Raw genomic sequence first — 16,438 nt, 5'->3', positions numbered from 1 at the left:
GGCAATTTTTATAGACAGCCAGGGAGCCATCTAGGGTGATGGGCTGGTATGCAGGGACAAAGAAGGGTGGGGCCTGGGTCTGGGCTGGTGGCCATGCTGAGGTAGGCAGAGACATATATGGCTTCAAACCAAGGTATGCAGACATCAAGGATTCTAAAGTAGACAAAAGTTATCTGCCTCTAGGAAATGTCTCAGCTTGTCAAAGGAAATGATACCCATGCAAGCTGTTTGTTTGGTGATCTGTCTCCTATTTTTTATATATATCCTACAAAGCAAGCATCTTTGACAGTATAGTTGCAAACATTTCTGTCAATGTTTCCATCACAAAAAGCTCCAGACCCTTTTAAATTCAGCTTGGTCTGCTCCTAGTTCTGGAAATATTTTCACTAGAGGTGGGGCCCAATCCCAGGGAACTGAGCATACAGCCTACTCAGCTGTCTGCTTTAGAGGCTCTTACCTTCATTCCTTTAAGAGTACCGTGGGCAATAACCGGATCACCTTTAGTCCCTTTCTGACCAGGGATACCCTGAGTGAAATAATAAGAAAAATTTGTGAAGAAACGCACACACATATAGCTTTGTTAATAGTATGATATGGTCACCTAGAGGATGGAACAGCAGGAGCCTGAAATTATGTAGCAGAATTGGCTGTGCTAAGGGGCAAAGCACACCCTCTGAAAAGGTGTCCTGTCTCAAAGCTGTATGCCTGCTCCCCAGCCCCCAAACTCAGGGGTCTGTAAAGAGATGGGGGTTAGAAAATAGGAGACTGCATCTTTCAGAGTATTGTTCTGAACATCCACATATAACACACATTTTATTCATGTGCCTACAGCTTATCTGCTCCACAGACAAGTCACTGACAGGGCCTTTATCTAGGACCGAAGTCAGCAAACCTTTTCTGTAAAGAACCAGAGAATAAATAACTTAGGCTTTGTGGGCCACATTCAGTCTTTGTCCCCAGTTCTTCTTTTTTACTTTGCAACCTTTTAAAAACATAAAAACAGGCTACAGGCCGCAGGCCCATAGTTATGGGCCATAGTTTGTAGACCCCTGGTCTAGGAGATATCTACACCACCGTCTCTACCCTGTGCTTCTACCAGGCAACTTCAACTTCCACCCTATCTATTGAGGCAAGTGTGTCTCATTGCTAACATGAAAAAAAATTTCAAAGTACTCCCAATGCCAGTCTTTCAACCAGATTTTTTGTTGTCTCAGTGGCAAATGCTGGCTTATATCTGCTAGATTTTATCTTCCTGGGAAAAATCAAAGTCCTTACGCCTAACGGGAAGTCAGTGATAGCATTGGGGGTAGGGATAAGCTTCGGGGACTGAAGTATTCATTGAATGATTGATTCCTTGAGTTCAGGGAAAGTAAGTGTAATAAAAGAACAACATGGCTCCAGAAACACAAACCCGTTTCTTTCCTAACACTGCCTGTTTCCCCTTATTCTTACGGCCACTTACTCTTGTCCGAAAAGCTTTACAGAAGCCAACTGAATGGAGGTCAGCTCAGGATTCAGCAAAGGGTAAGGTTCAGCTTAGTAAAACAATATCCCAGTTCCTATTTAGGCTTTTGGTGAGGTTTAGGGACAGGATTAGGTTTCTGCCCTTGTTCTTTGTCTATCAGGGGATGTTGATTACCACAAGACTTCTTTTCTCTCTCTGGGGGGGCAGCATCTTACTGCTTTGCTGAATTCCCATTCTCTTAGCACAGATGTGCTTATCCTCCTCCCCTGTTGCCATGGCAGTGGTTGGAGGCCTTTGTGACTCACACAGTTCATTCTGTTAGGAACACATCTTTCTCCCCACCCCACCCCTGTCACATATTGGTTCAGTCCTTAGATGACAAGGTCCTTTATGCCAACCTGGGACTTGTGCTTGTTTTGTCTTTCTCACTTTCTCACATCTATACCCGCATTCATACCCACAACCTGGTCCTTGAAGGGAGTGTTGCTGCTTTTTCAATAAAGTGTCAATTGATTCATGTAGCTATGGAATCTGTCTAATGGATAGTGTTACTTCTAGTGAAACAGTCTCACATAAGTACCCTCATTAGTTTAGATTATTTCAAATGAAGTTAGGAATGGGCTTGAATTATGTCATTTTTCTCTTTCCAGCCACTTGTAACAACAGCCTCGAAATGGTATGGTATCTACTAGAGATCCTTTAGATCCAAATATCTGAACCCTGTCTAGAATGAATAGGATTAAATAAAAGTGGTGACACCAGGGTCTAATAAAGGTCTTATTAATCCCAGTTCAATGGTGTTTCCTCTTTAGACTTTTCATGTTAGAGTGCTGCAAGTACAGACTCCCCTGCTGGACATGATGCTTTAGTGGCTGTCCCACAGATGCTTAATGAAGTTTCCAGATAAGTGGTAAAAGGGTACGCCTGGAGGCCAGCAAAGCCATTTGATATGATGCACAAAGATTTGACAGCATACAGGTGGTCCGAGAAGCCCAGGGTATCCATCATGGCCTGGAAATCCAGCAGCTCCTTCAGTTCCATTACAGCCATCCAGACCAGGTGGGCCTCTGGGCCCTGGCTGTCCAGGGTGGCCCTGTTCAAAGAGAAAAGAAGGGATCAAGTCAGCACAGGACTGTCAAGTCCACAATGAGAGAAGTCAAGTATGCTGTCAAATTCCAGCTCTTTGTTCACTCTCTCAGCCCCAAAACATGTGCTCTTATATCTTTCCTTTATATTCCGGTATATATGGCTGATGATAGCTCAGTGTTATCGCTCTCAAAAGTATCAACAACAGGATCCAAGCCAAAACTCAAGGGATAAAGCATGAACAGATGGGACACCCAGGCTGCGGCAACTTCACCTTCCCTGAGTACAAAGATGTACTCAGATGGGGCTTAGCTGTCTGGTAGCTAAGCTACTACTAATAGGGAGTCATGCCAGGCCTTGGGATTCCTTGGCCCAGAATGGAAACTGGGCAGCCTGGCATGGATTTCTGTACTGGAAGCTCTGCATTCTGGATTTTGGTCAGCAAAACAGGAGCAGTTCCCACAGTACCTCCTCTCCAGGGATTCTAGTCCTAGGAAAGTTGCTCAGTAAAAAATAAGCAAGTCTTGGAATAACTACACTCACTTTGTCATGATCACATGTCAGGCTATTGCTTTAAATGGGGAACTCTATCTTCCCCATACTCCACTACTAAGGCAGTTGTTTAGCTCGGGAATTAGTAATCATTCTATATATAGTTGGTCTGAGTTCAATAGTTTTCCAGGGTCAGGCTTCCTTGGTGCATAGAGTCTGCCTTTTTGTATGGTAGTACATATTTAAAAAATTTTTTTTTAATTTTATTGTGCTTTAAGCGAAAGTTTACAATTCAAGTCAGTTTCTCACATAAAATCTTATACATACATTGTTATGTGACCCTAGTTGCTTTCCCTACAATGTGACAGTACACTCCTTCTCTCCACCCTGTATTGTCCGTGTCCATTCAGCCAGCTCCTGTCCCCCTTTGCCTTCTCATCTCACCTCTGGACAGGAGTTGCCCACATAGTCTCATGTGTCTACTTGAGCTAAGAAGCACACTCCTCACCAGTATCATTTTATGTCTTATAGTCCAGTCTAATCTTTGTCTGAAGAGTTGGCTTCAGGAATAGTTTCAGTTTTGGGCTAACAGAGAGTCCGGGGGCCACGACCTCTGGGGTCCCTCCAGTCTCTATCAGACCATTAAGTCTGGTCTTTCCTATGGTAATACATATGTTTCATTGTATCAAAGATGGGTTGTGTGTTGGGTTTGGAGCAAAGGGATGACCTGAAAGAACAGAAATCTAGACTAGTCAATAAAAGGTAGATATTTTTTCCTTTTTTTAAGCCAGGTACACATGTTTAATGATTTGAGGGAAACATGCCATGTGTTCAAAAGTTTACTTTGCAAATCACCAGGGCAAGCAAACTTTTGTCAGACACTTATTGAGAAAATGCTCCATAGAATTCTGTTTCATTGTTATTATAGTTGTAGGAGGTAAAGGTACTGTTGATACAAAAGTGTGAGTCTTGGATGCTTGCTAGAGGTTAACTAGGGGTTATTTCTCAGCAGGTTAACAGGGGTAAGTTAAGGCAAGACAACAGGCTGGATTAGTACCAGGGATCTTCCTTACTCCTGGGGCCTTGGTTTTGTTTTAAACCAAAAACTTTGCCTGGGGTCTTACCCTTTGATGCCCACAGCTTTTACTTAAGTCTGATCTTTCTCTGGTTTTCTTGCCTGCAGGATTCCAGAGGTACCTGTTTAATCTCTTCTACTTTACATGAATTCTCTGGAATTAACCATTGATTTCTGACTTATACCCTTTCCTGCAAACACCGTGGGATGGTGGATAAATCATGTTTTGAGCCAGTCAGACTTGTGTTCCAATCCCAGCTATGCACTCCCCAGTTTGAGCCTTGGTTTCCTCATCTGTAAACTTGAGATGAATTATATCTACCTCATAGGTTTGCTGTCAACATTAAAAGTGAATAAGGCCTATCTTACTGGGTTATTGTTAAAATTAAATGAGATTAGATTTACTAAATGGTACGTCTTCTTCTCCGAGACAAATGAGTAAGCAGAAACCACAGGGCTGAGTTCTACCTCCTCTCAACTCTATGTATCACAGCATTTCTAGCCCATGCCCTTTTCTGGTCATAGCTAATCATTTCACATATGTGTGTGCCAGGTGTTCGCGAGGTGCATAGCTCTTTGAGGGAGGAAACCACGGTTCTATATAGCCACAAGGGACTGAGCACACAGAATAGGAAGATCTGCTGTATTCCAGAAGAGCAATGTTCCTCAGAACCCAAATTCAAAGGAAACATTTCCATTTGGTGTGTGGTACATGTTCATTCTGAGGATATAAATCTGGTGTGTTCGTTTACAAGTCTTCAGGCAGGGAAAAGTTTAAGATTGACTCCATAGGAAAAGCTAAACATAAAACGTAAAGGACAACTTGAAAACCTCTGCTCCCATTTATCTGAACTGGAAACAGTCGATAAACATATATGTCTTGCAGACACCAAGAGCCCCAACTCATAGCTGTGATACCATTAAAAACCACAGCTCTACCATCCCTGGTCTGTGTTGTTCTAATGTTGAATATCTTGATGAATGCTTGTTTGCTCATTCTCACGAATGGCTATTGCACCACTTAGTGCAAAGACTTAGCTTATCATAAAATGACTATTTGCCCATTCATGTTGAAACTGTCTATATGACAGCAAAAATGGAGTTTAGGACCAGAACAAGTGACACATATGTTAATGATCACCCAATATTAAGAGGGGAACCAGATATGTACAGTGATCCAGTTTAGTAAGATATGTTGGGAAAGCTGTTGGCTTCAGCCAAATTGCTTCACAAGCGCTGCTAAAAGTTGAACAAAATAGTCTCACTGGGCCTGGGGTGTCTGTGTTTTCCTCTGTCAGAGGGAGTTTTGCCAGTTTGAAAACTGTTGCTTTATAGGCACTAGAGGTTGAAATAAGACCCCCAAATATTGTTAGAGCTCTTACCACACACCAGGGTGCTGTGGTGGTTCAGTGGTAGAACTCCTACCTTCCACGTGGGAGACCTGTGTTAGATTTCTGGTCAATGCACCTCAGGCACAGCAAGCACTGATCTGTTGGCGGAGGCTGGTGTGTTGCTATGATGCTGAAGAGGCCTCAGCAGAGCTTCCAGAGTAAGACAGATTAGAAAGAAAGGCCTGGCAATTTACTTCCAAAAATCAGCCAATGAAAATCCTATGGATCACGATGGTTAGATCCCATTGTGCTTGGGGTCTCCATGAGTTAAGGGCCAACTCGATGGCAGCTAACAACAACTATATAACAAGTTCAGTTCTAGGGGTTCTGGAACCTCTGAGAAGACCAGAAGACATAATCTGTGCTTTCAAGGAGCTAGTATTCTAGTCAGGGAGATAAGACTATCATGCAAGACAATCAATAAATACCATGGGGCCATATGTGATGTGAAGTTAGACAGCGTGGTACAGATAGCAGAGGTTCCTGGGAGATTAGAGATAGAAGAGAGAGGGAAGTGTTGAACAGAAGGTGTTCAATACATATGTCTTTAATAGCTGGAAAAGAGGGAAGGAAGGAGGGAGATGGATTTCATGGAGGAAGTCAGGCTTGGAGCCTGAAGCTATAGCAATCAAAAAACAAAAGAAAACACATACAACCTTTGGTCAAAGGATGGATCAAGTGGGTGAGGAATTCTACACGGACCAGTAAGCTCATTTGGAGGAGTCTGGGTAGCTGAAACTCATTCTACCAGGCAGTGAAGCTCCCAAAACAAGTGATCAGTTCCTGCAAGCTCTAGGACTTTCTTGGCCACAAGTTAGAGGCAGTAGTCTTCAGCTGGACTCTGGGGTAGTTTCCAGCTTAGAACTGGAAACAGCCTCTGCTTGACAGGATTCACTTCACTACAGCATCCATTAAAAAGAGACTGCAGGAGGAAGAGCACACTCCCACTGCAGGCTCCAAATCGCCCACTCATCTCCAGCAAAGCCAGATCCACAGGATGAATGGAAGAGGCTGCCTCCAATTTGGCTCCCAGATGACACCCGCTCTGAGTGGAAACTCTGGCTACAAAGTGGCCAGAGGAACACAGCCACGAGAAAATGCCAGGGAAGCCATAAAAGGATAGCCAACACGATCCACTTATTTCTCCACTGGTTCATTTCTCAGCATTTTGAAGATTCTGCAGTTAAATAAATCTGACAGCCGACTTGTTGAGTAAATCTGACAGTGGCTTTGTTGATACATGTAACAAATATAAGGTAAGTAAGCCTTCTATTCTCTAAATCCACAAATGTCTACTAGATCTGGGAGGAAAAAGGATCAAATGATAATATCTTTGAGGGCAGAGCTATATGCTTCATCTGTGTGCCCCACAGTAGAGTGTGAGCACATATCAGGTGTTCAAGAAATACTTATAGGTTGGCACAAAGAGATTTGAACCCCCTTCCCTGATACTAGATGAGAAATCTAGGGCTTACTAATCTGTGCTTGGATAAGGTTCAGAAGAACCCCTCGGAGGCTGTGGGAAGGATAAAATCAGGCCCTAAGGACCTTCCCTGAAACAAAGGAGCTTCACTTTTTCTCTGTTTTATATGCTGAGCTTCCACACAAGATTCTGTTCTTTTAAACAAGGTTTTGAAAAGGACCGCTATAGATAAACACAGTCCAGGTTAAGGATTAAATATATAGAGAAGTAGAAAAGGGCATAACTAAAAAGTGATGAATGAAATGGAACGCATAAACATTGATATCCTAGGCATTAGTGAGCTAAAATGGACTGGTATTGGCCATTTTGAATCTGACAATCATATAGTCTACTATGCTGGGAATGACAACTCGAAGAGGAATGGTGTTGCATTCATCGTCAAAAAGAACGTTTCAAGATCTATCCTGAAGTATAACACTGTCAGTGATAGGATAATATCAATAACGCCTATACGGAAGACCAGTTAATACAACTATTATTCAAATTTACGCACCAACCACTAGGGCCAAAGATGAAGAAATAGAAGATTTTTATCAGCTGCTGCAGTCTGGAATTGATGGAACATGTAATCAAGATGCATTGATAATTACTGGCGATTGGAACGTGAAAGTTGGAAACAAAGAAGAAGGATCAGTAGTTGGAAAATATGGCCTTGGTGATAGAAACAATGCCAGAGATCGAATGATAGAATTTTGCAAGACCAGTGACTTCTCCACTGCAAATACCTTCTTTCTCCAACATAAACGGCGACTGTACACATGGACCTCACCAGATGGAACACACAGAAATCAAATTGACTACATCTGTGGAAAGAGATGATGGAGAAGCTCAATATCATCAGTCAGGACAAGGCCAGGGGCCGACTGTGGAACAGACCATCAACTGCTCATATGCAAGTTCAAGCTGAAACTGAAGAAAATCAGAGCCAGTCCACGAGAGCCAAAATATGACCTTGAGTATATCCCACCTGAATTTAGAGACCATCTCAAGAATAGATTTGACGCATTGAACACTAGCGATCGAAGACCAGACGAGTTGTGGAATGACATCAAGGACATCATCCATGAAGAAAGCAAGAGGTCACTGAAAAGACAGGAAAGAAAGAAAAGACCAAGATGGATGTCAGAGGAGACTCTGAAACTTGCTCTTGAGCGTCGAGCAGCTAAAGCAAAAGGAACAATCAATGAAGTAAAAGAACTGAAGAGAAGATTTCAAAGGGCATCTCGAGAAGACAAAGTAAAGTATTATAATGACATGTGTAAAGAGCTGGAGATGGAAAACCAAAAGGGAAGAACACGCTCAGCGTTTCTCAAGCTGAAAGAACTGAAGAAAAAATTCAAGCCTCGAGTTGCAAGAGTGAAGGATTCCATGGCGAAAATATTAAATGACGCAGGAAGCATCAAAAGAAGATGGAAGGAATACACAGAGTCATTATACCAAAAAGAATTAGTCGATATTCAACCATTTCAAGAGGTGGCATATGATCAGGAACCGATGGTACTGAAGGAAGAAGTCCAAGCTGCTCTGAAGGCACTGGCGAAAAACAAGGCTCCAGGAATTGATGGAATATCAATTGAGATGTTTCAACAAACAGATGCAGCGCTGGAAGTGCTCACTCGTCTTTGCCAAGAAATATGGAAGACAGCTTCCTGGCCAACTGACTGGAAGAGATCCATATTTATGCCTATTCCCAAGAAAGGTGATCCAACCGAATGTGGAAATTGTAGAACAATATCATTAATATCACATGCAAGCAAAATTCTGCTGAAGATCATTCAAAAACGGCTAGAGCAGTATATCGACAGGGAACTGCCAGAAATTCAGGCTGGTTTCAGAAGAGGACGTGGAACAAGGGATATCATTGCTGATGTCAGATGGATCCTGGCTGAAAGCAGAGAATACCAGAAGGATGTTTACCTGTGTTTTATTGATTATTCAAAGGCATTTGACTGTGTGGATCATAACAAACTGTGGATAACACTGCGAAGAATGGGAATTCCAGAACACTTAATTGTGCTCATGAGGAACCTTTACATAGATCAAGAGGCAGTTGTTCGGACAGAACAAGGGGATACTGATGGGTTTAAAGTCAGGAAAGGTGGGCGTCAGGGTTGTATTCTTTCACCATACCTATTTAATCTGTATGCTGAACAAATAATATGAGAAGCTGGACTACATGAAGAACGGGGCATCAAGATTGGGGGAAGACTCATGAACAGCCTGTGTTATGCAAATGACACAACGTTGCTTGCTGAAAGTGAAGAGGACTTGAAGCACTTACTAATGAAGATCAAAGACCACAGCCTTCAGTATGGATTACACCTCAACATAAAGAAAACAAAAATCCTCACAAGTGGACCAATGAGCAACATCATGATAAACAGAGAAAAGATTGAAGTTGTCAAGGATTTCATTTTACTTGGATCCACAATCAACAGCCATGGAAGCAGCAGTCAAGAAATCAAAAGACGCATTGCATTGGGTAAATCTGCCGCAAAGGACCTCTTCAAAGTGCTGAAGAGCAAAGATGTCACCCTGAAGACGAAGGTGCACCTGACCCAAGCCATGGTATTTTCAATCGCATCATATGCATGTGAAAGCTGGACAATGAATAAGGAGGACAAAAGAAGAGTTGACGCCTTTGAATTGTGGTGTTGGCGGAGAATATTGAATATGCCAAAAGAACGAACAAATGTGTCTTGGAAGAAGTAAAACCAGAATTCTCCTTAGAAACAAGGATGGTGAGACTGCGTCTTACATACTTTGGACATGTTGTCAGGAGGGATCAGTCCCTGGAGAAGGACACCATGCTTGGCAGAGTACAAGGTCAGCAGAAAAGAGGAAGACCCTCAACAAGGTACATTGGCACAGTGGCTGCAACAATGAGCTCAAGCATAGCAACGATCGTAAGGATGGCGCAGGACCGGGCAGTGTTTCGTTCTGCTGTGCATAGGGTCGCTATGAGTTGGAACCGACTCGACAGCACCTTAGAACAACAACAAAAAGTGATAGCCAGCAAGTTCCAAATATTCTATTTCAAAGCCTGGCAAAATGTTACCATGGGATCTCCAGAGTGGGATACAGGACGGAAATGGAGCGACTAAGGGATCGGGCTGGATGGAATGGGAAAAGGAGATGTCAGGTGCCATCTTTAGAGTAGGTACTTTGTCAAAACTAAAGGGAAAGTTACTCTGAAATGAGATGGGGCTGAAGAGAAAATATTACTGGAAGGAAATGTACCAAGATGTCACTAATGGTTGTCTGGATAGTACAATTATTTTTCCTTCCTTATACTTTCACATACCTTCTTAATTTTCCTATAATGGGCATGTAATCATTTTCAAGTAGAATGAAATGTTATTATTTATGTTTTTAGAGAAGAAAGAAAAACATTAGGGCAAAAGAGCAGGAGGTGAGATGAAAGAAGCAGACCATGTTTGGTTTTGGACAGAGTCTGTAGTCTATTGCCTTGTCTTCATGTAACATGGATCCACTGGGAGCTAACATGTGATAGGCCCTGTACACCATCCAGCAGACAAAGAAGAGTGTGGCTCCTGTCTTCAAAGGCCTCACCATCTAATTAGGAAGCCTGTGAAATGACCACATATGTTTTGCCCCCACTGTATCATCAGTGCCTGGCAGTGTGAGGCACACAGTAAGTGCTCAATAAATGTTTGTCAAAAGAATGGATGAGTGAAACACATGAGAAATTGCCCAGAATATAAGACAGAATAGACATTAAGTTCTACATTCCATGGCACAGAATGCTGTATGTATAAGAATGTGTCCCTGTGTGTGTGTACGTATAAAACAGGGCTTGGCTGGAACATAACAGGAGAAAGCAACGTCTTAAAAGTCTTTTATCACCTTTCCATCTTCCTTCTCTCAGCACTTCCCTTTCTTGAAGTGCCCTCATGGGTCCCCTGGAGATCCAGGCTCTAATGTGACATTGTCTCTACACTTCAAAACCAGTCCCTCATCCCCAGCCAAAGCTCCCCCCAACCCACAAGACGTAACTTATTTTGGCGAAGATATTGATGGTTTCTTATGGCTGCACATGTCCCCTCAGCCCCCAACTATCTGATTCAGGGCTGCCCATACCTCAATCTGGAGGCCTGGTGGTGCAGCCGTTAAAAGCTCAGCTGCTAATCAAGGGTCAGGAGTTCGAATCCACTAGCTGCTCCTTGGAAAGCCTAGGGGGCAGTTCTACTCTGTCCTATAGGGTTGCTATGAGTTGGAATCAACTCGACAGCAATGGGTTTGGTTTGGTACCTTAATCCAAGGGAAACTGTGTGACCACTGCCCTTCAAATGTCACCATGTACATCACTTGACCCCATGCATGCTTGCATGAGACAGGCTGTGGCTAAGGCCAAAGTACTTGAGCTAGGAGGCAGAGCCTAGATGATATTAAAAATGCCTCTGTGGACACACTCACCGGAATCCCATTGATGCCAAGAAAGCCAGGAACTCCCATGGGACCCTAAAGAAAGGGGTAAGAAAAGGAATATAAGAGATAATCTAATTGATCTGCATTGGATTCAGTGCGTTTGTTCCTGTGATTCAATGACCCAAGTTGTTAAGGAGTGCTTTGTACCCCCTTCCCCACACAACATTGTGCTGTTCCCTACTCCAGTTCCAAACGATCACTTGCCTCTACTTGTGGTCTTGGGTATGTCTGTGTTCTGAGGCAGGGAACATAAAGAGCTGCTAAACTCAGCCAGCCAGCCACCACAATATTATCCATCTCCTTTCTTGCAGCTCTGTCCCTATATTCATGAACCAAATTGCTTCTAAGCATTCTGACCCCTTGCTTCCCAGTCTCCTTGCTTGGATTCTTGATCTCTACTGCCCAGCAGATGGAACTTCTGACCCATGCCTGGCCTAAGCCCACATGACTTCCTACCACAGTGAGCCCATTTGTTTAACAAGTAGCTAACACATTCACTTTATGGCTTTGCCTGCCATGGGAGTCACTCCCCAAATGGGCAAAAATTAGCAGCACATCACCCAGCCCATTTCTTATTAAACTATGTAGCCTGGTACTAAGGTTTTCAGGAATAGTATTATTTCCATAAACGAGCAGAACTGAGATTTAGCATACTTGTGTCCCATGCATCAAAGGATAATTAAGCCTTGTCGTACTTACCTTGTCTCCTTTGGGTCCATATGGTCCCAGAGAGCCCGGGGAGCCCCTTTCTCCTTTCAACCCTGATAAACCAATAGGGCCAGCAAATCCTTGAGGGCCTGTTGGACCTTGAATTCCAATTGGTCCAGGTCGCCCCTGAAATGGACAGAAGGAGTGTAGTTAGTCAATAGTGGACTTTGCATCAACATTTCCCATTTTCCCATGCACAAAGAACACTGTCATCACTTTACTAAATAATTTTGGCTTAGATATCTGTGAGTCATGCCAAAGTTCCAGACATGGATCAGAAAAGGCTATTTTAGGGGCTGCTAAGCTTATTTGGATAGAACACGTTTTATAAGCACATTTAATAAGATTCATGTGCACCAAGATCCTTCAACTTTGTACTTCTTAGGAGATTAGTTATTCAGACTGGATGATATTGCCCTCTTCCTAGTTAATGCCAGGCCATCCATCAGATTGTCAAAATAGTGAACAAACAGAACGCTGGAGAGCATCATGGCATTTTATAACACGTGTTCAAATGGCCAACCACATGCTTGCAGTGAAGCCCAGAAAAGGCTGTGCCTAAAGAACACTGCCCCAGGGGCCCAGAGAGGGGAGAACCCAGAAACCCACGAGCTGACTCTTTCCTGGACCCCATCAGTACACCTGGCAAACAGACACTCACAGGGCATACACACACTCACATACATACACACACCTATTGTTTATTTGCTCTCTTTCTCTCTCCTTTCCTTCTCTTTACCCCCCTTCCCACATCTGTACAGTTTGAATGTGTAAAATACAAGGAGCCTAAAGAGTATCCATTAAGTATCAATTATGATAGCAAGAGGGAGCAACCTGAGATTTTGAAAGCCCTGGTTGTAAAGTGTCAGGTAACAATTAAGTCTGAGAGTTCAGGCTGACATTTTAAAGCCGACTGAGACAGTGAATTAACTCCAGTGGGTGCGACAGAGGCGGACTAGTCTATCATTTAGAACAAATCCCAGTAGGGACTGAATTTTTCTTGGCAGAAAAATGAAAACCATTAGTAATATGCATTACCTGTCAGAGACCACAACACTATCTCAGGTAGAAAGCCTATTTTCATAAACGCTTCTCATCTCTACCTCTTGGCCCCTTTCCTGACTGTCCCCAATCTCCTACAGATCTGTGAAAAACTCTGAAGAAAGCCCATTAAATATGCCCTTTAATATCCACTCACCTTCAAGGTTTACTTTTTAAAAAGGTTGAAAGCAGGACAGACGCTTTATGTGGTAGCTAGAGTCACATAATGGTGGGGTCAAACAGCAATGATTGTGAGGGCTAGACAGTGTTTCATTCTGTTGTACACAGGGTTGCTATGAGTGGGAAATGACTTGATGGCCCCTAACAACAACAGCCACATACTGGAGATGCAGGTGGCCACCAGGTGTGCCAGTCCCTTGGAGTACAAATTTCAAGTGTCAGTCAGGTCCACGAAGACCTAGGACTCTTGTAAAGAAGTAAGAGACGCTCTGCCCAAGGAGATGTAATTCTCTGGGGCAACACTTACCACTCAACCTTCCCCAACACCGAACCTGCAACCTATAGGCTGCAGACAGAGAAGTGAGGAGTGAGCTTTTAGTCTTGACGCTATTACTGCCCATTTTGTTTATAATGATTCTGTTATTATCCTTGTAATTTTTACAAAAGTCAATCTATAGAAAGACACAAATGAAAAAGAGAAAGAACAAGACTTTTAAATAAATAGTGCTGGGGTGCTGTCGAGGGTTAGTGAAGACATCTAAAATGTGGGCCTAGCTTTCAAGACTAATGTACATAAAATGACAGCAAATAGTACAAGTCCAGAACAGACTGTAAGTGCCGAAGGAACACAAAGGAAGGGTTGGCCATGGCGGGTTTGTGGAATGCTTACTTTTTGTCCATGAGTGGCGGGGGAGGGGGGGAGGCAGAGAGTCATGGGTCCAGCTGGAGATGCTGAGTGGGCCCTAATTGAAGTGGGCCTGGAAAGCAAGGCAGGAAAGTTGAAGACCTGATATGGTAGGAAACAGGGAACCCATAGAGGTTTGGGAACAGGGATGCAATGTGGGGAAAGCACTGTTTCAGGGCTGAAACTCATCAAGAAGCATTCAGGAGAACATGTGTGTGTCAGCATGAGGCCAGGGCAGCCTGCCTGAGGCTGGAACAAGGGAGGCAGATACGAACCAGCTGTTGGGGAGGAGGGGACTGCTCGGTGGGAGGATGAGGGCAGGAGGGGGTTGCTGAGGCCATGTTATTTCTAGAAGAGAGGATCCAGTCAGGGCACTGAATGACCCAAATCTGAGCCCTGCCAAAAGTTTTCCTGCATCAAAGGAGGGGGTGGAGAGCATGATAAACCATTTAACAGCTACTGAGAGAGCGGATTGTGGGGTGGCCCAATTCCCATCCTGCTCACAACACAAGAGGAGCCTGAGTAGTGCATGGGGTGGGGACAATGAGGGGCTGGAACATTCCAGCTCTGGTCTCTTGCCTTTGAGAGCACATGCTGAGAAAGGGTAAGCAAGGAGTCTTAAGAGTGAGGCAATTCTAGGGCTGGACTAAATAGGAAATATGATTACATCCAGAAAAGGCAAGGTTCCATGGCCTGCTTCCCTTCTCTTGGCTGGTGTGGTGGTGGTGGTGGGGAGGCGTGCTGAATTTGCCACACAGTCTCACAGCAGATTCTTCTGTTCCAGCCACAGGGCTTAAAGTGAGTCTCTTAATAGCTCATGGATTTTTTTTTTTGTATTCCAACTCTTTTCCCAAAGGGGCACTTGAAAGAATGGGTGCCCCTTGGAGGAACGTGTACTTCTAGGCTGGCCCCAGGTGTTTGGGTTTGTGGACATGTCATCAGCCTGGCTAGAAACCTCTGGGACTGACCTAAAGGCCAGAAGCAGGGCCTGTGGGATATCTCAAGGCCTCTGAGGCATTGCTGGCCCAGAACTGCCTCCTCAGCATGGTTCCAGGCCCATTTAGAGCCCGCAGTCATAGGATACAAAGTCCTTTCATACAGTGGCACAGAGTATTGCAAACAAATGAAGATGACAAAGGGGTTGTGGGTTGTTTTGTCACCCATCTCTAGATCTGCTTACTCTGTGCTTATAGCTGTGTGAACTTTCTTCCCTTGGGTTCCTGTCTCAGCACCCAGAGTACTGCTGCAGCTTAATACTAAATCAATGATGACCTGCTTGTTTTTTTCCCTCCAAAGAAGTGACCTGTGACACTTTTCATAATGGCCAGCAGAGGTCAGTGTGAGAACATAGAGGCTACAGATAAGCAGGTGGATGGGTGGGCCTCTCCCATCACAGGGAGAAAGAAATCAAACTAGTGTCAGCAAAGTCACAGCATGAGTGAGCTGGAAGGGCTCTTCTCAGAGATCATCCCATCCAGGCTTTATTTTAGACAAGAGAGGAAAAAAGAGGCCAAGAAAGGGGGAAGGAATTGGTTAGGTCACATAGCTGGTGGGGAATAGTGTGGGACTCAAGCTAGGCAGCCTGCTGCAAGCACCTGACTGTATTCCTGTTTGCCAGTAGCAGATGTCTTAGGGGGTCCTCAAGGCAACCTGCCCACCCTGGGTCCGCCCCTGGGACTACCCTACAGCAGCAGGCTGCAGTAGCCAGATGCTCACACATCATTTCTCTTTCCCTAACCCTCATCATTTCACAGAACCAATCTGAAACACTGTCACTGTTTGGACTGCTAGCAGAATATCAATGGGCTTGGACCAATGCCCTGCCCTGATACATGTCATTTATTTTGGCAAATAGACCCAGACAGGGCAGAAGGGACTACTCCAAGTCTTTCTAACAAGCTATCCTGCCTCCATCTGCTTGGGATTTTAAATATACACACCAAGGTCTAATTCTCAGGGGAATGACCTGGGCCTTGTGCTTAAGGCCAAGAGCTACAGGTTTGTAATTGTACCCCAGGCTGGCTGCCTTTTGTTGACCACAGTGGGTTGGGGTCAGTATATACTTTAAGGTCATCTTTTTTCAGACCATACCCACAACCCCAGCCCCAGATGAATAAGAAAGAAACAGCCTGTATATAAAGTAGTATATATATGCAGAAATGGCATCTAAGAATCTTAAAAGCACAGATATCAGACTAGGTAGGAATGTGAAATTGGTAGAAGGGCTAACTTTTCATTGCTGGGCTCCTTTTCTGCCTTTTCATATGTTCCTCAAGGTTCCAGTATCCTTTCTTCATAAAATTAAAATTTATTTGTTCCTAAGGAAGAACCTGGAAACCCCAATGGCATAGTGGTTAAGTGCTATGGCTGCTAATCAAAAGGT

At 43.9% G+C, this 16,438-nt stretch overlaps 1 protein-coding gene across 2 annotated transcripts in view; it reads right to left on the bottom strand.

Annotated features, from left to right (window-relative positions):
- Nucleotides 1-16,438, bottom strand: part of COL4A6 (collagen type IV alpha 6 chain) — a 358,879-nt gene that overhangs the window by 59,202 nt on the left and 283,239 nt on the right. For both annotated transcript variants that reach the window (XM_049873259.1, XM_049873261.1), the window contains exons 4-7: nucleotides 12,141-12,275; nucleotides 11,430-11,474; nucleotides 2,442-2,558; nucleotides 458-526 (exon numbers count right to left, since the gene is read on the bottom strand). In XM_049873259.1, the coding sequence (XP_049729216.1) occupies nucleotides 458-526; nucleotides 2,442-2,558; nucleotides 11,430-11,474; nucleotides 12,141-12,275 (366 nt within the window). The remainder of the gene's footprint in view (nucleotides 1-457; nucleotides 527-2,441; nucleotides 2,559-11,429; nucleotides 11,475-12,140; nucleotides 12,276-16,438) is intronic.

This window comes from Elephas maximus, chromosome X (assembly GCF_024166365.1).
Source record: "Elephas maximus indicus isolate mEleMax1 chromosome X, mEleMax1 primary haplotype, whole genome shotgun sequence".
Lineage (NCBI taxonomy): Eukaryota > Metazoa > Chordata > Mammalia > Proboscidea > Elephantidae > Elephas > Elephas maximus.
The sequence above is the reverse complement of the archived record's forward strand: the minus strand, read 5'-3'. Positions and strand labels throughout refer to the sequence as shown.